The 22,313-nt window shown below is 41.9% G+C and overlaps 2 protein-coding genes across 2 annotated transcripts in view; one reads left to right on the top strand and one right to left on the bottom strand.

Moving 5' to 3' along the window:
- Nucleotides 1-15,321: 15,321 nt before the first annotated feature.
- On the bottom strand, nucleotides 15,322-17,771 carry PIGM (phosphatidylinositol glycan anchor biosynthesis class M). The gene has a single exon (XM_032648071.1). The coding sequence runs from the start codon at nucleotides 17,639-17,641 to the stop codon at nucleotides 16,370-16,372; it is 1,272 nt and encodes a 423-aa protein (XP_032503962.1). The 5' UTR covers nucleotides 17,642-17,771; the 3' UTR covers nucleotides 15,322-16,369.
- The window catches only part of KCNJ9 (potassium inwardly rectifying channel subfamily J member 9), a 55,503-nt gene continuing 50,528 nt past the window's right edge, over nucleotides 17,339-22,313 (top strand). The window contains exon 1 of the mRNA XM_032648084.1: nucleotides 17,339-17,434. The gene's annotated coding sequence lies outside the window, so the exon portion shown is untranslated. The remainder of the gene's footprint in view (nucleotides 17,435-22,313) is intronic.

A 22,313-nucleotide genomic window follows, 5' to 3' on the forward strand; every position in this document is an offset into this window, starting at 1 on the left:
TTTCTACTTCTAACAGCACACCAAATAAAGCCCGGAGGATAAAGATTTAAATGTAACATAAGAAACATAACAAGCACTAGAAAAAATATAAAGCTGAATATTTACATAATCTTGGTGTGGGGAAGGCTTTCTAAAACTAACAATAAATAGAGAAATTATAAAAGAAAAGTCTGACCTTGATTACATATACTTTTTAAATATTTCAGGTCTCAAAAACTAAAAAGCTGGTGGCAGACTAGGAAAAATACTTAAAACACAAAGGATCAATATATCTTATATAGAAAGACTGGTCTTACAAATCAGTAACAAGCACCTTCAGAAAATATCAAGCACAGGATGTGGAAAAGCAAGTTGCAAAATAAGAAATGCCAACAGCCGATGAATATATGGTAACATCCCATGTCACTAGTAATCAAAGAAAGACAAATAAAACCAGTGACTCAATGCCATTTTCCCCTACTGACTTGACAAAGATTTTTTTAAATTGTTTTTGAGGTCCAGTATTGACAAAGACATTTATTGTTGGTAGAGGTATTTTTGAATACAACTTGTAGAAACATCTGGCAATATGTGTCAGAATGCTTTAACTCAGCAAGTCCATTGCTGGAGGTTTAGCCTAAGGAACTAAGAATATATACAATAATTCAGTTGCAAAAATGTCATTATTGATATAATAGCAGAACCCCAAAACAAACAAAAAACAGAACAATGCAAACACTAATTGAGAAATAGCTAAATTAGTACATTCATACTGGGAAATTCTTCGCAGTCAATTTAAAGTCTGAAGAAGTCCTGAATACATTGCTAACAGTTTTGTTTTTGGTTTTTGGTTCTTTTTTGGGGGGGAGGGATATGTCTTTTAAGTCTCCTTTATTTATTTTTTAAAATTTTTATTGGAGTATGTTGTGTTAGTCTCTGCTGTACAGCAAAGTGAATCAATTATACATATACGTAAAGCCACTCTTTTTTAGATTTCCTTGCGAAGGGTTTTTTAAATTTATTTTTAATTACATTTAAAACATAAAATTAAGTCTATTTTTATTTTAGATTAGTGTGACTCCAAACTACACAGTGTATGTACAGAGATCAGAAAGGATATATCTCAAGATGTCAACATTAGTACTAACAGAGGTTATCTCTGGCTTGTGAGCTTATGATTACTGTGTTCCAAATTTCCTTTTTATTTTTTTATTTATTGTTTTTTATTTTATTTTTTTGGCTGTTGGGTCTTTGTTGCTGTGCATGGACTTTCTGTAGTTGCGTTGAGCAGGCTTCTCATTGCAGTGGCTTCTGTTGTTGCAGAGCACAAGCTCTAGGTGCGCGGGCTTCATTAGTTGTGGCATGTGGGCTCAGTAGTTGTGGTTCACAGGCTCTAGTAGCTCTGGTTCGCAGGTGCACAGGTTTAGTTGCTCCGCGGCATGTGGGATCTTCCCGGACCAGGGCTCAAACCCGTGTCCCCTGCACTGGCAAGCAGATTCTTAACCACTGTGCCACCAGGGAAGCCCCCAAACTTCCTTTTTTAACATTTTGTTTTTCTATAATGAGTATCTTGTTTTGATAACAAGGGGGAAAGCTTTATTTTTAATTAAAAAATAAGGAAACCTGGGGGTACCAGGTGGACTAATTATTATAGTTACATAGCTATAAGTATTAGAAGGAGCTAGATAGAGTTCACATAGTTCAGTTTGCTCTGTGTGTGTGTAAATATGTATACTGTATATAATCATCAGGCTCACCTTTCTACTTATGTTTTGGTTAGACTGCTTTTTTTTAAATAAATGTATTTATTTATTTATTTTTGGCTGCATTGGGTCTTTGTTGCTGCACGCGCTCTTTCTCTAGTGGGGGCTACTCTTCGTTGCGGTGCACGGGCTTCTCATTGCAGTGGCTTCTCTTGCTGCAGAGCATGGGCTCTAGGCATGCGGGCTTCAGTAGTTGTGGCACATGGGCTCAGTAGTTGTGGCTCATGGGCTCTAGAGCACAGGCTCAGTAGTTGTGGCGCACGGGCTTAGCTGCTCCGTGGCATGTGGGATCTTCCCGTGCCAGGGCTTGATCCCATGTCCCCTGCATTGGCAGAAGGATTCTCAACCACTGCACCACCAGGGAAGCACCACCACTGCTTTTAAAATAAAGTCATTTGCTAAACGTTGGTAAAGAGAGCCACCCCAGAAATATGCAAAATGCCATAAGAGAGCTTAGGTAGGATTTAATGTAACACTCTGAAAAATTAGAATTTATGGCAAATAATCCACAAAGTGCATTTTCTGCATGTGGTTTATTAGAGTTGCCTATAAGAACCTGGTTTATCCCCAGTAACTTAATGGACCTTAGACAAATATTTACAGGCCCAGAGAGAGATTTACTGGCAGACTTGGCCTTCCTGCCAGGCCTAGTTAACAGTGAATTCCTGCCAATCCCTCAGACACACATAAAGAATCTAGAAATATCTTGCCAATGATTTAGGCAAGGAAAAGTGTGGAGCTGTGAAGGGTCTGACATTTACCAGATAAATCTGTAGTGTATTCATAAACAATGCAAGTGTCCAAAATAAACTAAGTGCGACATGTAGAACGTACAAATTAAAAGCCTGCACTTTAAAAACAAAATGGCATTTCTCTGACCTCACTGCCCACTCCCTGTCTCCATTGCCTGTTGCTGCCCAGCTAGACTTTGTAATGTGACAGTGCCCAGGGCTCGGTCTTAAGTACCTCCCAAGTGACCTCACCCTGCCCCTTGTTGTAAGTAAAGCCTGTAATCTGGTGGCTCCCAGATGTACATCCAGCGGCCCCCATGCTTCCCCACTAAGACATCCGACCCCTCAAACTTGACACGAGATTGATCGACTCCAAACTCCATCTTCCTCCCTAAATCTGCTCCTTCTCTCAGTCTTCACAGCTCAGTAAAGGACATTACTGTCCTTTTAGTTGCTCAAGCCAAAAGCCTAGGATGTGATTTGGATTTCCCTTTTCTTCTCCCTGACCTCAGTTCCATCAGCAAGTCCTGTCAATTCTCTCTCCAAAATACAAAAATACATGCTGAATCCACCCCCTTCTCACCCTCTCCAGTACCTACCCCTTGATTCAAACCACCATCGCCTCTCATCCGGATTATTGCAATAACGTCCAAGCTGGTCTTTCTAGAATCCTTTCTCTATCACCAAACTGAATTTTTTAAATGTAATTTATATGTGTTTAAATCCCTCCAGTGGCTTTCTATTGTACCTAGGAAGAAAAAACCTGAACTGCCCACAAAGGCCTACAAGTTCTGTGAACGCCCTTCCTCTACTCCCCACTCCTTGCAAATTACTCTCTAGCTACAAGGGCCTTCTTTCTATTTCTGGGATTCCAAGTTCATCCTACCAGAGGGCCATTGCACTGTTTGTTTCCTTTGCCTCAAAGTTCTCCCACCCAACTCCCACCCCATTCCCATTCATTAGTTTTTAAAACAGTAGGAAATTAAGAATATGCATTGAGGGCACATAGTGGTAACGGTCAAATAGAAGACCTGGGTACTTGTCTCCCATTATTTTCAAGGTATAACACCTACCCCAAACCAATAGTGATAAGGACTACAGTCAGCAATAACTGAGGAAATACCTTGGCTCACGGTTTCCTCTTCTCTAGGACCAGTATCAACAGTTAGCTTCTCTCTTGGAAATTTAAAACCTGGACCCAGAGTTCTGCAGACTGGAGGTCACTGGAGCTGGTCACCAGCTGTGGAAGTCCCCAAACTGCCCAGTTTCTTGAGTTCCCAGATTTTCTTGTTCAGCTCTTTCTTTGGAGTTTATGAACTATCCAGTACTCTCCAAATAAGTCCCTTGGCTGACATTTGTTTCTGTAACTTACACCTGAATTTTGACTAAAATAATGAAGGACTCCATCTTAATTGCCTACTCTGCCTCCTAGAACTCAGCCTCACAGAATTCTTCTTTTACAGGTGACTATTGGCTAACCCAGGACATCCTTGGAACCCAAAATCAGCACTGATGTTGGCATACTTGGACAAGTTAATATTCATCCTGTCCCCTCTGATACATACGTGCATACACACACACAGACACACACACACACACACACACACACACACACATGATCCTGAATTCTCTCCAGGTCCCCTCATCATTCTTTCTCCGGCATCCTTGAGCATGGACTCTGCTCTGCCTTGATGTTTGCTCACAGCTCATCTCTCCACTGCGTGCTTGTACATGTACATGAAGGGGCCTCATGCAAACACAGCAATAAATGTGAACTCTAAGAAGGAAACAGCTCTCTCCTAAGAGGAATTCACTTCCCTTGCCTTTTCTGGTTAATCTTCTTTCTATTTCCTTTTCCCCAGCAGTTATATTTTCATCACCAGGGGAGTGGGCTTCACTTTTTGGAGGTCAAGGACCCCTTTGATGAAGTCTACAGACATTTCCCACAAATAAATGCGCATCACCCCCCTGCGCGCACACACACGGTTTTGCGTTACAACAAAAGTTATTAGATTCCTGATTGAGAACTTCACTAGGAATGGTACTTCTGTGACATTCCACAACCCCATACACACACACACCACTAATTCCTACCCTTCTCTACCAATGACTCATCCATGCCTCTGCTGCCGGAGATACTGATAAATTGAACGTGGTTCCTCCCTTCTAGAGTTTATTCTGCTGTAGGAAAAAAAAGCATGCAAAGCATCCTTAACAATTGTAGGCAGTTAAACTCATGAGTCATCAGAAGCTTCCCCCTTTAGAACACTTCCCCGTGACAAACATTTTAAAATTTCCTAGATTACAGTTTATCTCACACAAGTTACATTTTAAATGCTTTCTTTCAACGAGGAGGCACTCTTGGACCCTGGCTGAGAGTAGGAAACAGCCACGTCTTAGCAGCAGCACACTTATCAAGAAGTTCTTAGATGGGTTATTTCCTGGGAAGATTACCACAGTAATTACTCTCATCCATTTTTTTTGTTGCTGTCAATTTCAGAAGGTGACATTTTTGACCTTGTTCCCAGATTCTAGGGATGTTGTCAGTTTGAAACCTGCAGCTTCTTATATAGTGACTCTACCTTCTAATCAGAAGAGAGGTCTGAAAACGTTGGACCTGAAAACGTTGGACTCTACCTTCTAATCAGAAGAGAGGTCTGAAACGTTTCTGGGTTGCCTTCTCCAAGCTAAATTAGAGTCTGCTGAGGAGACGAAAAGTTGGAAAAGAGAAGAAAGATGGAATGAAGAAAGACTGGGTGAATGCAGTAGAGAAAGAACCATAAGATCGGAGGCAGGTCAGGGACTGGGCAGAAGAGTCTTGTTTTCTCATTAGAGCCAGTAGCTCACGATTGGCTTCAAGCCCCTAAGACATCTCTTCAGCCCGGTTAGCCTCCTAGCAGATGCATTTACTTCGTTTGATTATTTGCTTTTCAGTAGAGTCAACGTGGTCTAGAGTGGGGTTTCTCAACCTCGGCTCTGTTGACATTTGGGGCCAGAAAAGTCTTTGCTGTCAACACTGTCCTGTGCATTGTAAGATGTTTAGCAGCATCACTGGCCTGTACCCAGTACAGTACCCAGTACATGCCCAGCACCCAGTAAATGCCAGTAACATCTCCCAGTTGTGGCCACCAAAAATGTCCCCAGAGTGGAGGGCAAAGCTGCCCCTGGCTGAGAATCACTCAATAGAGGACAGTTGCAGAGTCAGATTTAGGTTCCAACTCTAGCTCCATCCCTTACAAGCCTATGACCTTAAAAAAAAAAAAAAAAAAAAAAAACTATTTATTTGAGTCTGTTTTCTTGTCCACAAATAATACTTATATAAAAAAGTTGTTTTGAGGGTTTCCCTGGTGGCACAGTGGTTGGGAGTCCACCTGCCGATGCAGGGGACATGGGTTCGTGCCCCGGTCCGGGAAGATCCCACATGCCGCGGAGCGGCTAGGCCCGTGAGCCATGGCCGCTGAGCCTGCGTGTCCGGAGCCTGTGCTCCGCAACGGGAGAGGCGACAGCAGTGAGAAGCCCGCGTACTGGAAAAAAAATAAAAGTTGTTTTGAGAATGGAATGAAATGTGTGAAAACCACACATTATTAAGTTCCCAACAGGTATTCAATAAGCATTTGTTCCCTCCCCATTCCAGTTTCATTTATTTAACAAATATTTATTGAGAATTTATGCTGTATACTAAGGATACAAGCACAAAACAATTCTTGTCCTCCACAAGGTAACCAACTCTGAGAGAAGACAGATACGCAAACAACTATACTAGACCAAATGCATTAATAAAGTTTACCAATCTTACAACTCTGGCCCTATTTTTCTTTCTTTTCTTAATAGTTAATGTCTCTCCATAAGCTCACCTTGCATGCCTCCTGGTAGAGGAAGAGGCCTGTGAGTTGGGTCTTAAAAAATGAATGGTAGTTCATCTGAAGAACAGGAGAAGCACACATGGCAGAGAGACAGCATGGGCAAAGGCTCAATAGTGCAGTGATTTCAGGAAACTATGTGTTATCCAACGGGCTAGAGTGAGGCTGAGTAGGAGAAATTGGCACAAGATGGAGGAGGCTACAGAATTTAGACTTTTTCTCGCAGGTCACGCATGGAGTCCTCTGGGCTGCTTTTATCAGGATGCTGACAAGATCAGTCCGCTTTGGAAAGCATACTCTGGCACCAGTGGGGAGGATAAATGAGAGGCGCAGTAAAGGGTGGGAGAGATGGGAAGCATGAGGACCAGTCAGGAGCCAGATGAGAGATGATGAGGGCCTGAACTGTAGAATGGCGAGATGCCTGCAGGCTCCAGGTACATTACAAGGTAGAGCTGACAGGAATCAGTGACTGATTAGATGGGAAGGCAGGTAGCAAGGGAGGAAGAAGTAATAGGAGGTGATTATAAGATCCTAGCTTAGAAAATCAGGTGGATACCGAGGGCATTGAGAAATGACAGACACCCAGAAACTGCTCCCTTTCTTTTTCGCAGCTGCCACCATTGACACTGGGCAAAGAAGCTCACTTTCCCCAGTTCCCACTTGACAGATTCATGTACAACTCAATTCAACAAACCTAGGAAAGTATGTGGCACACCTAACAGCTTGATGACATGGGTTACTCCCATTCATCTTTGCTTGGTTCTGGGAAAGCCCGAGGAAAATAATATCAATGACTAAGAAATAATCACTATCCCTAGGGAACTCACAGTCTAGATAGCTCGGACACACAAATGGGAAATTACTGTGCAATGTTATCCACTCTATATAATAGAGGTACTAAATTAGAGAATGTTTCATTAAGGTAATCATTAAACTGAACAGGAGGGACTTCCCTGGTGGTCCAGTGGTCAAGACTCCACACTCCCAATGCAGGGGGCCCAGGTTCGATCCCTGGTCGGGGAAATAGATCCTGCATGATGCAACGAAGATCCCGCGTGCGGCAATGAAGATCCCGCAAGCCGCAACTGAGAAGAAGAGCAGACAAATAAGTAAATATCTAACAAATATATATAGCTGAATTAGGAGCTGGTAAGAGAGACAAGGGGATGAGAAGGACGTTTTAACCAAAGAAACGGCAGATGCAAAGGCATGAAGAGGTGATGTGATTTGGTATAACTGTAGGGTGGGGTGAGGTAGATGAAGCTGGAGATATAGACCAGAGCCCCAACATGAAAGGTCTTGGGAGCTAAGCTAAAGATGATCAAAAGTATAATCAATCACCTAGTGATTTAAGCAAGGGAGTTTCAAAGAAAGCCCTCAATATTTACTCAGTATACAGGAAAACAGGTAAGGTAACAAACATCTCAGTACGTAGCGTTAAAAGATAAACCAAAGCACATTAAAACTTTTAAGATTATTTGAGCAAAAATTGATTCGAATTGGGCAGCATCAAACTGGAAGTGGTTAGGAGGGCTCCACCGACAGGAGCTAGGGAAGAGACTTTTATAGGGAAGAGGTAGAAGCAAAGCAAAAATTATTTGATTGGCTATAGCCGTTGCATTATTTAGAAAACCTACTTGGTTGTTCATGACTTGTTGTCCCTAGGTTTCGGTTTCTTAACCTTTGAGAGGTTAAGGCTTTTTTAACCTTTACAAGCTTAGGTTTTGGCTTGCTTATGCAGGCTGCTAAGGTATTGGAACCATCTCAGTCTAATGGCCTCCTTGTTTAATTAATTTAACACTAGTATGCACCATGTTGTCTGCTAGCTTTGTCAAATGCATGGATTAGTGAAATGCTCCCAATTACTTTATGTATTTGCTCTAGCCATTGTCACACTGAATTATAATCACTTTTCCATCTGTGTCCTCTATTAGACACTGTGAATTCCTTGAAGCAAGGACTGTTGTCATAAACATCCTCATACCCACAGCCTAGCTGAGTGTCTGGAACAAAGTAAACCCTTAGGAAATGTTTACTAAATGAACGAATGAATGATCTGTTGGAAAACTTTTCCCCAAACTTCCTACCTTCTAGGGTCAGTCTCTAAATGACAAGGGTAGTACAGAGAATGAAGTAGTAAATTTTGCTCCAGAAGATATGGGTTCTGGTCCCGTCTCACGTACTAACTCTGACCTTGGGCAGAGTGCATATATTCTAAGCCTTAGGCTTCTCATCTGTAAAAATGGATTTAAGACAATCCTCAACATCTCAAAGTAACATGTGAATGTACCTTGTAACACTGCTCAACTTAGTTGTTTGTATATATTTCATCTTCCTTACAAATAACATGTGCTCAAACGTCAGGAAAAACAGGTTGAGCTCAAAGTTATTCTATTACAGGCCAATAAAAATACTAATGTTGATTGTATTTCTCAACTAGCATTCATGTTCTACTGGATACGGTAAATTAGATTCTGGGTGATCCTTGCTCACTCCAACCAATTACACTCCCCTTCCTGCTGTTCTTTAAACATGCCAAGCTCTTTCCTATCTCACCTTTGCACTGCCCTCTACTAAGGTATGCTCTTCCCCAGAGAGCTGCATGAATGTCATGTCTTCGTTCTTTCAGGTCTCTGCTCAAATGCCACCTCAAGATGCCGTCCCCAATGGCTTTATCTACAACGGCACCTACACCTCTCCTCACTGCCATCACTACTTCCTTAGCTTACCTTATTTTTCTTTATGGCAATCGTCACAATCATGTGTTTGCTTCTTCTTTGCCTCCCGTGGAAATGTCAGCTCCATGAAGACAGAGTCTTTGCACTCAGAGCTGCATCCGCATTGCCCAGAACAATGTCTGCCACATAGAAGATACTCGGGGCCTTTTGTTAAATGATTGACATTTGGTAAACAAATGAAGCCTTTCACTGTGATCGCCTGCATCATATGGAATTAAGGAGCACTTGCAAAATATAGAATTAGAATCAGAAGACCTACTCTTTTCTAAGAGTAGGCCTACAAGCTGTGTGGCCTTAGAAAGTCACTTGCTCTGAGCCTCGATTTTCTTATCTGTAAAACAAGAATAGTAATACCTTCTACGGCCCCATTTTACAAATCACAGGATTGTGGTGGAACTTAATGAGGTCTCATATGGAATTTTATTATATTAATGCTTCTGTCCTTACTGTCAACTCTTCAAGAGCGTGGACCTTTTCTTACTCATCTATTATAGGACTTGGCATAGGCCTGGATTTATAAATAATCACCAAAAGAATAGAGAGCAAAGAAGGTTAAAAATTCCCTTTGTGAAATCACTGAGCTTCAAACATTCATGATCCAAATTATCTTTAAATAGTCACTATAAGTGTCATTTCATTTTATATAGCAGACGTAACAATTAGCAAAGTGTCTGAGCAGCTAGAAATATTCCCATTTAGCCTGGTTTTTTTTAGGATAATGAATATGAATGCTGTTTTGACTAAATGAATGGTTCCCCTGGATCAGCGCTGAATAAATGCTTGTGCTATTCTGATGACTCTGATCTAGGCAGAGGACATGTGCTTCCATCAACAGAGAACCAACCCTTGAATGACCCCTCAACACAATGGAAAAAAGAAGTGCTGTGTAACTTAGGGGCAAGAGCCAAACTTCCACTGCATAGAGCCAGCCAATGTATGACAGGAATGCACAAACACAAAATTGTCAAGCCAGAACTAGACATTTAAAAAACCTGTGCATACATTTTCACGTATAACTACTATCTTCTCAGAGAACCAGACCAAAGTTTAGAATAAAGTTTATATTAACAGAAGGAATAAAGTTTATATTAACAGGTAGTTAAAACAATTATTTAGAAGGAATAAAGTTTAGAAGGAATGAAGTTTATATTGACAGGTAGTTAAGACAATTATTTAGCACAAATGCAGGTTCTTTTCCTAAATCCTAGTAAATTGGGAGGAAAAGGCTTAAGCCTGAATTCCAAAATGAGCTCCTTCCTTAAAGGCTTGTAAACAGATATTAAAGCTGGGGAGGTGATAGGGAACGGCTTGTCCTGGGCCAGCATGAGCACTTTGGGTTTATTAACTCATTTAATTCTTAAAAACAGTTCTATGAGTATTACATTATCATCCTCATTTCACAGATGGGATACTATTTCATCTAGATAAAAGAATTTTGTTCAAGGTTACACGCTGGGATTTGAACCTAAACTATATGAATCTGTGTTCTCTTATGCTAAACTATCAGTATAGGACATGAGTTTTAACTGTATGAATGCACACTGCAGAAGGTACATTGTAGAGCAAGAGAAATTTAACAATAATCATTTGGAAATCATGGTCACATAATTTCCATGGCTTGATTTACAAATAGATGGGCTAACATGTGGTTCAGCAAATCGGCTTCTTAGACCAGGCTATGGAGGGAAAGGGCATTGCATAGTCAGCAGTAACAAAAAAATTATACAATTTGGTGAGAGGGTTTGGATGTGGGAGGGGGTTATTAAAGGTCTGGAAATATTAAAGAGAAAAGTTCGGGGATGACAGAAACTTGCACAACTGCAAGGGACTGCCCCTCAAGCAAATACCTAAAAGATTAAGGACAAATTGATTGGCAAGACATTTGTTAGAGTGGTGATGAGTTTCATTTATTTTGCCACAATCTTTAATCATTGCAACTGGGCACTTTAGAAAAATCCAAAACCTAATATAGTGGAAAGAGTATGACATTTAGTAAGGCAAAATTTGCTTCAAATTCTAGCCCTGTCACTTATTTGTGCCGTTGAGCCTCTTTGTTCACCTTTGAAATGGAAATACAAATATCAACTCTAAAATGTTGCTGTGAAAACAAACTGAAACCATATGTGGTAGAATAGGTACCCCAACTCATATAGTCATGAAAAGTCAGAACTTATAATCAAGATTTAAAATCAGTTAATCACCTGTTGTTGGAGGAGAGGGGTAGGCGTTAAGAATCTAAACGTGGGACTTCCCTGGTGGCGCAGTGGTTAAGAATCCGCCTGCCAAATCAGGGGACATGGGTTTGAGCCCTGGTCTGGGAAGATCCCACAGGCCACGGAGCAACTAAGCCCGTGTGCCACAACTACTGAGCCTGTGCTCTAGAGCCCGTGAGCCACAACTACTGAGCCCACGTGCCACAACTACTAAAGCCCGTGCACCCAGAGCCCATGCTCCGCAACAGAGAAGCCACAGCAATGAGAAGCCCACGCACCGCAATGAACACCGAAAACAGCCAAAAATAAATAAATAATTTTTTTAAAAAAAGAATCTAAACATGGGGAGTTCCCTGGTGGCCTAGTGGTTAGGATTCCGGGCTTTCACTCTCATGGCCAGGGTTCAATCCTTGGCCGGGAAACTGAGATCCCGCAAGCCGTGCAGTGTAGACCAAAAAAAAAAAAGAATCTAAACATATATAACCTTTTATTTGGAAAACTTATTAGGGATGATTACCACCCTGTATTTTCTTAGGAGGGAGACAGAAAGATGTGCACAAAAAAATTGTTTGTTCAACTTTGATGGAAGGTAAATCCCTTTAGTTCTCACTTTGTTTTAAAGATCAGGGAGGGCTTCCCTGGTGGCCCAGTGGTTGAGAGTCCGCCTGCCGATGCAGGGGACACGAGTTCGTGTCCCAGTCCGGGAAGATCCCATATGCCGCGGAGTGGCTGGGCCCGTGCGCCACAACTACTGAGCCTGCGCGTCCGGAGCCCGTGCTCCGCAACGGTAGAGGCCACAGCATTATACAAAAAAAAAAAAAAAAAAAAAAAAAAAGATCAGGGAAAGTTCCAAACTTCTTAATCATAGATTATTTATAATCTCTTTCTTTCATGGAATCTTTGAGATCCAAGAATGTCTATTCTTTAAACACAAAATAATTGGAGAGATTTGAAAATGGACAGGATGTTAAAATTATATAACAATATACTAGTTTTGTAAGAAAAGACTTTTTAGGAGATGCATGCTGATGTATTTAGTGCTGAAGTTCAATGTTGTTTGCAACTTTGCATGGTTCAGAAAAAAATTATATATAAATAAATAAATATTATATAAAGCAAACATGGTAAAATGTTAATTGTTGAACTTAGATAGTAGGCATATGGGTAATGTTTAAAATTGTTCATAGTAGAGCATTGGGGGGAAAAGAAACAAACAAGAGGTTGCGTTTAGGGACTGTCCCATGTGAAATTTTCCATTTTTTCCGTTTCCACTCATTGCATAGATGGTTGAGGTAAGGGTGGTTAGAATAGAAAACAGCTGGAGAAATAACAATATATTCAGCCACAAGTCAACTAACTAAAAGACAAGTCCTACAAAACTTTTGAAACAATGTTATGTCACTTACAGAGTCATTCAGCTATATAAGTCAGTAACTGAAACAACATGGTTTTAACAAAGAGATTAGCCTTTCCAATGGACCTAATCTAGGGACTTTATCTAGGGATATGTAGGGACTACATTTTGAAGACATTAAGGCAACTACAGAAGAAAATAAGTAATGCAGTCCCTCTGTTTAGAACACAGACCATCTTGAGAACCATGCTTCATATGCTAATAATTAATGCTTATCTGTAAATGGGTACATCGATCTTAAGAGGTGGCATAAGAACAAAAAGAATCATATAGGAAATAAACCAAAGTGCTATGCAATTTTAAAGTGTTATTATAGGATGAATAAAGAAATCAAAGGACTGCAAGTGAAAAGAAGACAAAAAGAGATTTTACAAAACTGGAACACAAAAATAAATGAAAAAAATTAAAAAACCCAAGAGACCAAATGAAATCATTTCTTGAGTTAATTTACTAAATGTCTCACAGCATATAAGCTATAAAACACTACTCTCTGCATCGTTTTTTGTTTTTTGTTTTTTGTTTTGTAGTACGCGGGCCTCTCACTGTTGCGGTCTCTCCCGCTGCGGGGCACAGGCTCCAGACGCGCAGGCTCAGCGGCCATGGCTCACGGGCCCAGCTGCTCCACAGCATGTAGGATCTTTCCGGACCGGGGCACAAACCCGCATCCCCTACATTGGCAGGCGGACTCTCAACCACTGCGCCATCAGGGAAGCCCTCTCTGCATCTTTTAAGAAACACCTGCAGTTCTTTGGTAGAGAATTTCTTGTAAGGCAGGATCTGCAGTTCCCTCCAAATATCCCAACAGAACTCCACCGACTTCTAAGAATGTTAAGGGAGTGATCTAAAACATGCAAAATGTTTAACGTCTTATGATGCATTTACAATGTGAACATCTGTGTGACAGAATATTATTCAGCAATTTCAATGTAAGTAGGAAGAGTAAAGCACAACAAAGAATGTTAAAGTAAAAAAATAATAATAATAAGGAAATGAATAAGTAAGTACACTTGTGACTATTAAAAGACTAGTCAGGGGCTTCCCTGGTGGCGCAGTGGTTGAGAATCTGCCTGCCAATGCAGGGGACACGGGTTCGAGCCCTGGTCTGGGAAGATCCCACATGCGCGGAGCAACTAGCCCCATAAGCTGCAATTACTGAGCCTGCGCGTCTGGAGCCTGTGCTCCGCAACAAGACGATGCCGCGATAGTGAGAGGCCCGCGCACCATGATGAAGAGTGGCCCCCGCTTGCCACAACTAGAGAAAGCCCTCGCACAGAAACGAAGAGCCAACACAGCCATAAATAAATAAATAAAAACTTTAAAAAAAAAAAAAAAAAAAAAAAAAAAAAAAAAAAAAAAGACTAGTCAGGGGGGCCTCCCTGGTGGCGCAGTGGTTGAGAGTCCGCCTGCCGATGCAGGAGACACGGGTTCGTGCCCCGGTCTGGGAGGATCCCACATGCCGCAGAGCGGCTGGGCCTGTGAGCCATGGCCGCTGAGGCTGCGCGTCCGGAGGCTGTGCTCCGCAACAGCAGAGGCCACAACAGTGAGAGGCCCGCGTACTGCAAAAAAAAAAAACAAAAAAATTAGTCAGGGATACCAAAAAGACAATTATAATGAGATGTTGGAATTCTATTTCTGTTTCCATTTTCCCACTAGTTCTACCAGAAAAAAATTTTTTTAATTATCATTATAAAGGAATGAAGGGAAAAGAACGGTAAGAATGCCTTGGCTGGAAGGCCACTAATGAACAATCACATACAAAGAGCCCTTAAGATAATACCTAATGTGGGATATGAAAAAAGATGTTATAAGCAAGGTCACCATCCTCAACAATTAATTGTCTCTGCTATTTTCACCCTAACAGCAATCCATGCAAAGCCACCCATTCATCCCTTCTTTCCAATGGTGGGTCCTAAAAGGTATCCATCTAAGAAGTGCTGCCAGTAATAGCATTCTTGTGACCTGCCTACAGACATCTTATTCTCGGAGGCTTTTTAGGCCTGAACTGACATGAAATATACTACTTCTCTGGAGGTTTTTGTTATTCTGTTTAACTGTGAAAGAACAATGTTGTTAAATTACTCATCTTTTAATATCAAAATAATAAACTCAAACTCACTCATTGCTAATGCATTTTAGAGTGTTAGGGAGTCGCCACCTAGATAGGCTTTTTTTTTTTAATTTTTTTTTAGCTTGTTTGTTTGAAACTCACAAAGCATTTTTTCCTAGAAATATTATAGTAATAAGGTAAATGGATTTGGCCACCAAAGCCTCATTTCCACAATCTCTCCCTCAATTTCCTGGTCTAAAAGACTAATGGCTATTAGAATGCTTCTTATGCTTTCCAGGAGCCTCCCATGCAGGCCTCCACTCCTATCATGGAATTTTCACAAGTAAGGTATTTGTAAGCTGGGAAATGCCTTATTAACAATTTAACATTTTACCACCTAAAACCTACTAATCATTTTTACAACACTGATAACATTTGATTAACTTAAACTCTAAATGAAAAATGTTTTTTAGCAACCAGCAAATTAAAAACAAAGGGGTAAAAGCGAGTTCTAAAATGTCCTTACAGTGTGTGACCTCAAACATATAAAGCAAGATGCTATTTTAAAATATGTTGAAAAGTTTAAAGATGGATGAATTTAAATTTAATCCTTTTTGTAAAAAACCAAACAGCAGTCTATTACCACTGGGACTAAGCACTGAAAAACTAAGTTATAAAACAAGTACATGAAACATGACTACAATTTAAATTCTTCGGATTCTTTATCTTCTAAGCCCCCACTTTTAATACAGAATTAACTTTCCCAACCTAAGCACAGCATCATTATTTAACATTTCATATCTAAAAGCTGTACTTTAGGAACATTTTATGAGTTTTCAGTTATCAAGAAAGCTTCAGAACGAAAAAGTGGGAGTTAAAAGATAAGACAGCTTCAGATAGTACCTCAGTATAAATACTGGAACAAATACTGGCTTAGAATTTTATGTTTTTTGACTTTATGTTTCCTCTATTTTCTACAAAAAACCTTTTAGCATCTGATAATTTCATCAGCCCTTGTTTTTTTTAATTGCTTTTTAATTTAGCCTAATAATTTTTTTTGGCTGCATTGGGTCTTTGTTGTTGGGCGCAGGCTTTCTCTAGTTGCGGTGAGCGGGGGCTACTCTTCGTTGTGGTGCACGGGCTTCTCATTGCGGTGGCTCCTCTTGTTGCAGAGCACGGGCTTTAGGCGCATGGGCTTCGATAGTTGTGGTTCACGGGCTCTAGAACACAGGCTCAGTAGTTGTGGCACACGGACTTAGTTGCTCCGCGGCATGTGGGATCTTCCCAGACCAGGGCTCGAACCTGTGTCGCCTGCATTGGCAGGCGGGTTCTTAACCACTGCGCCACCAGGGAAGCCCCAGCTCTTCTGTATTCAAACTAGTAACCTTTACTTCCCATCATGTCCCAGATAAATGAGTCCTGAGGATTTCCTAAAGGGTGGACCTCAGTTACTGAGTCGCCTTTATAAGGCAAATATTCATTTAAATTTGTTGGAATAGGGTTTTATGCTCTAAACTGAAGTTTCACTAGAGTGCTCAGGATGTTCAAAAAAATTCTTTCCAAAGCTCTCTTTGGTCCATTCATAACAATCAGAATGCAAGTTGCAGAAGAACTGGAGCATCTATCAGTCATATTTGGTTCTGTCTGTCAGGGGTTCCTCCTCGTAATGGGAAATGATTTGAATGAGGATGGAACAGTTGATAAGGAGGAAGAACAAACCAGCTAACCAGATAAACAGAAAGGTGTTCTTTCCTTGAAACTCAAGAACATAAGCAGGAGCCAGCCATAAGGCCTGCCCTATGAACCATAACATCAGGAGAACCACAGCTCTTCTCCAAGGCATTCTCACTAGTGGCATCACAAGAGGCAGGAGGCAGAGGTACCAAAGAAAGTACTGGGAGGTGCAGACTTTGTTAAATGTCACAAAAATAGACGTATGAAGAAAACAACAAAAGGCAAGGTCTCTGTAATAAGCGAAAGACACTGCTGAAAGCAAGATGAATTGCGGCAGGAATGCAGCAATTCCCAGGGAAAAACTCCACTTGCTCTCTGCGGTCAAATACAGCATGTAGAAGTATGGAGAGAAGTTGTGACGGATATCCCGCCTGGTCAGGTGATAAAGGTAGGTGTGCTCCAAAAACTCCCAACCATATTTATAGTAAAAACCGAAGCTCAGGGCAAAAAACGTGAGTCCAGCAATGGCTACGAAGTGTAGCACGGCCCGATTACACAGCCTCTTCAGGAATTCATACAGACGAGCCTGGGAAGAATACCGGGATTGACGGAGGCCTTCGTCACTGTCGCGTTCCGGAAGCAAGTGGAGTGCTATGGGAAGGATATAGGTCACCGGATACATCTTCAAATGCACTGCGAAACCATAGAACACAGCGGCACACGCGACGAGCCTTTTTTCTATTAGGTACAGGGTCATAAGCACCAGGGAGGAGACGATTGAGTCCGCATTGCCTCGGCTGGACACCGCCATAGGTAGGGGGTTAAGAAGCCAAAAGACACAGTAACCGCAAGCCTGGCGGCGACCCAGCCCCTTAAGAAGCAGTAGCCGGTATACGAGGTAGGCGGTGAGGAGGTCGAAGCTGACGAAGAGAAACTTTCCAAAGAGTTCATTGAGATAGATATTGGGAGTGAGGAACCACCCCAGCAGCGGAGTGTAACGGTACGTCGCCCTCAGGTAAGGGGAGCGCCCTTCCGTGACGAAACGCGCGGCGTCGGTGAAGACCTGGTAGTCGATGTCTGTATACCTCACGAGCAGGGTCCGGTCCTGGAAGAGCCCATAGAAAACCAGGGCCACTCGGGCAAGAAAGGCCACACCAAATACCCCGGCGGGGGACACCCACAGGTTCAGGAACCACTCTCCCGAGGGCGTGGTCGGGCTCATGATCTGACTGCACCACAGCAGCTCAGTCCCCAGCTCTAAACTGCCTTGGGAGGTCTAACCTTAGCTGCGGTTCCTTGCTTCAGCTCGCCGGCACTACTCCTACCAGCTAGACTGGCAACCGAAACAACTTCGGGACGACAACTTCCGGCAGGAAGGCCCGCCCCCGTCCTGTTTCCGGTCGCACGCTAGGCACTGGGTTCTTAGTGGCCCCAGCGGGAGCATTACCTTCCTTCTGGACAGGCTATCTCGCGTCCTCTCCACCTCCGGCGGGGGCGGGGTTTCCGGTCCGGCGACTTCAGTTTGCCCGGAAGGCCGGCGCTGGCAGGTATTTTTACAGAGCCGGGCGCGTGTTATTTGTGGGTGACCCTCTACTTCCCCCGCCTCAACTCCAGTTGATGGAGACTGACCCCTGAACCGGAACGAGCTTCGAGCTTCATCCCTCAGGCCTGGGCTGGTGACCCGAGAGTGAAAAAAAATAGGAGTGAAGGAAAAATAAACCTGTGATGGTTTCTCATGCTTTACCTCGTCAGCTCGTGGATAATACCGGGGGGGTTTGTGGGCTCCGGGGGGGGGGCGAGCTAGGATGAATTGAAGGGGGCCCAGAGTGTGTGCGATATTTGGGACATACTTGTATTTTGAAATTATTCGTTGTTTATCTAAATTTGAATTTAACTGGGCATCCTGTATTTTATCCCGCAAACCTTGATGGAGGGATGGGAAGGGAGAACAGGAAGCTTCGTAGGGTTCCTAAACTATATCACGCCCTCATGCCTCAGTGTCATTGTACTTGCAATTCTTTCTGTCAACGTTACCTTTCCCTCCGCAGTCACTACGTAACCCTTCAGGCCTCGGCTCAAGTGTTAACTCCTAAAAGTACATCCTGGCTCTCAGCACACTTTTTCATCATGCACTGCGATATAGATGCCTTTCCGCTAACTGAGGGTAAACGAACAGAGGCCGAAGGGCTCTAAGCTCTAGAACATCACTCACACAGAAGCACTTGCCCTTCTATGTAAATATAGAGTCCTGTCCATTGACTGCCCTCCCATTGCTCCAAAATTCCCTTTTGGAATGACCATCCCTATATTTGTCAGTGATAACTTTTTTGTTTCATTTTCCTAGTTTTCTGTCAGGGCATTTTGAGTTTTTTGAGAACAGAGATTATCTTGTTTTCTGTACCTCAGTATATAACACATTACCAGACACAGGAGGCATTCTGTACAAGTTGAATTGATTTTTGAGGTTCCTCTTACCAGGATACCTCTGGAGTGGCATCTTTGGGGTGCTCCCAACTCCCAGTCCTTTCCTCTTTCAAATATCCTTTATCTATGTCAAGTTCTTCCCCCTTCACCCATCCCACTCCAACCTTACTCCCATGAATTTCTCACCAAGGACTCTAACCCATTAGCTCTTTCCCTTCTGTGGTCACTTATTGAACTTAACAGTCTGCAATTCAGAATTTCATAATTTATTTTAGATTGTATTCATAACCCTTTCAATGAGATTGTAGGGTTTTAGAGGTTAGGGGTTATATCTTATCCTTAATTTTTAAAAATTACTCATAATTTATTGCAGTCTTAGGCACATGGTACGTGTTCAGTAACTACTGACTGACTTGATTTTACAGATTGATCCTGCTTCCTAGGGGACGTCTTTTAAACTAGCATCTACTAGAGTAGATGGCTCCATCCAGTCTGAACATGCAGCTCCCAGGACTACCCTCCATTCATCCATCATACAATTTACATTCATCCTTTGTATGAACCAAGTTAATCTCACACATTCCATATTCATATTCTGATATCTCTTTGTCTTTATCTGTACCTTGGTATAAGTATATGCCTTATGTTGATAATTACTTTTAGCCATTTTTTTTGCAGTACAGTAGCCATATATACAGTGGCAGCACATCATCATTCAAATAATGATGATGATGATTTCTTTTTTTTTAAATGCTATTCTCACATTTAGAAATCAAATCTTAAAGATTTATGAAAGCTATAGTTTTTTTTTTTTAATTTACTTATTTTATTTATTTATTTATGGCTGTGTTGCGTCTTTGTTGTGCACAGGCTTTCTCTAGTTGTGGCGAGCGGGGGCTACTCTTCATTGTGGTGCGTGGGCTTCTCACTGCGGTGGCTTCTCTTGTTGCAGAGCAGGGGCTCTAGGCACAAGGGCTTCAGTAGTTGTGACTCGCGGGCTCTAGAGCGCAGGCTCAGTAGTTGTGGCGCACGGGCTTAGTTGCTCCATGGCATGTGGGATCTTCCTGGACCAGGGCTCGAACCCAGGTCCCCTGCGTTAGCAGGCAGATTCGTAACCACTGCGCCACCAGGGAAGTCCATGATGATGATTTCTAATAGACAGCTTTGTTGAGAACTTATTTACAGTGTGTCAGTCACTGTGCTAAATACTTAACCATGTAAGGTAGATATTCCCACCTTCACAAATGAAATCAAGGCTTATGGAGATTAAGTAATTTTCCGAAGTCATACAGTCAACTAGTGGCAGAGCTGGAACTCAAAAGCAGGTCTCTCTGGCCCAGAGTATTCTTAACTACTATGTGGCTAACCTGCAAATAAAATGTTGTTGATGAATTCTAATTTCCCTCTCTGCCTCCTCTCATTGATCTCTTGTTTGAATCTTTCTGATATTTTCTGTCACTGTGATTCTATATATTTATTCTTTTTTTCTGCCAGTGATAGATAAGTGAGAGTTAGTCCCAGAAGGTAGAGAATATGGGAGGTAGATGTCAAGAGGATTAATTAAGTGAGGGTTCCTCTGGTTGGGTTGGTTTAGGTAGTATGACAGAAAGGCCTCAGCTAATTTGTCCCTATAGAGCCTACCTAGTAAATTGGTGAGAGGCACCAAATTTGGGCAAATAAGGAAACAGTAAGCAACTCATCAAAAGAAACGAAGCTTGGATCAAAATGAGATGTAGATAGTGTTTGTGGGACTGAAGAGGGGACGGGAGTCCAGTAAAATTAACTGGACGTGGTGTGCCAACTACTGTTACTATTTCTAGGTGAGACAGAAGTATCACGGGGTCTGAGAACGCCATATTGAGCTTTTTGCATTGGGTGTAGGGGTTCTGTTTTCTCACTTCTCCCTGAAAGGGCTGCATTTTTTCAAATGCTCAACTGTTCATTACCTCTTGAATTATTACAGCCCTTCCTCATTCTCCCTTTCACTGTCTGTCTCTAGGTTTCCATTCTTTTAGAGCCAGTGGCTAGGGAAGGCACACACATGCATACCTCATCCCTAGCATCCTTAGCCAGGACCTTGGCCTTGGTCACTATGCCGTATATGCTGTCATTACCTTTTTAGATCCATTTGCCATCTCTTCTGCCCTGTTCTGTGCGTCATCACGCAGTCTCCCTTGCCCTCTGGCTTCTCATTAGAACGAGCCAGTGGCAGGCACTAGCAGATCTTCGGCAGTGGCTGAGTTCCTCTACCTAAGGCCAAGGCTCCTGCTAAAGCTGTAGCCCTCTCCCTTCAGAAACTCTCACCAGGTTTCAATGATGGTCCCTTCAGCTTTAATACCGGTAAAGGCTTCCTACTGTTGCAAGTCCCAGGGTGCTTCACAAGCCCTTGTTGGTTTATTGACCCTGCCCACACCTTTGTAAATACTCCCTTCATTAAGTCCTGTCCAATTAGCCCTTTGAGTGTACCATCTGCTTCCTGCTGGCACTGTAATTCAGTCACCTTCTTTTTTCTTTTTCTAGATCTTGCTTATATTTCCTGCTTTGTAACTTCTTTTGAATCTATCCCTAATTCTTTTTGGGCTCAGCGTCCTGCACCTTAGTCCAGACTTCAACAACTCAATTTGATAACAGTATTAACACCTGTACTCAACTAGGATCTGTGGCAATTACCTTTCCCCTAAGGTTTTGCAAGTCTCTTAACTGGTTTAGTGTCTCCTGTCTCTCAGTTCTACTGCCAGATTGTTATTCATAAACAGTACTATAATTAGATGCTTTCCTTTCTCAAACATCTTCAATAGCTCCCAAGCCTGTGGAAAAAAATAATAATTTAGACTGACATTTAATCCCTCCATGACCCTGCCTTTTCAACCTGTTCACCTAGAAAGCCCTCTGTTCTAGGTTTTTTCAATTTAATTTTTATTTTATATTGGGGTATAGTTGATTTACAATGTTGTGTTAGTTTCAGATGTACAGCAAAGTAGTTCAGTTATACATATACATGGCTCCATTCTTTTTCAGATTCTTGTCCCATATAGGTTATTACAGAATATTGAGAGAGTTCCCTGTGCTATACAGTAGGTCCTTGTTGATTATATTCTAATATAATGGTTAGACGGTTAATCTCTTAAATATGCCTTTTGCTTTCTTACTGTGGTACTTTTGCCTGTGCTGTCCCACCTACAAAGAATCCTATTTCTCATCACTTATTTGTATACTATTTGTCTCTCAATGCTAGGCTCAAACCTGAACTCTCTGGACTCTTCCTAAATCTTAACTAGTGGAAATGATCTCTCCCCAAAAACGTTGGTGTTTATTGTCTGTTCTATTTTTTTAAACAGTTAATTTTGTCATGCCTTATGAAATATGTTGTCTAAATCTTTTACGGTTATTTAACCAATATACCACCTCCACTGCATACTAGCTGTGTGAACTGTAGGCAAATTCCTTCCCTCCCTCTTTTCTTCCTTTCC

This window comes from Phocoena sinus, chromosome 1, assembly GCF_008692025.1.
Source record: "Phocoena sinus isolate mPhoSin1 chromosome 1, mPhoSin1.pri, whole genome shotgun sequence".
NCBI lineage: Eukaryota > Metazoa > Chordata > Mammalia > Artiodactyla > Phocoenidae > Phocoena > Phocoena sinus.

Coding starts and splice junctions, on each gene's coding strand:
- PIGM (XM_032648071.1), bottom strand. CDS start 17,641: ATGAGCCCGACCACGCCCTCGGGAGAGTGGTTCCTGAACCTGTGGGTG.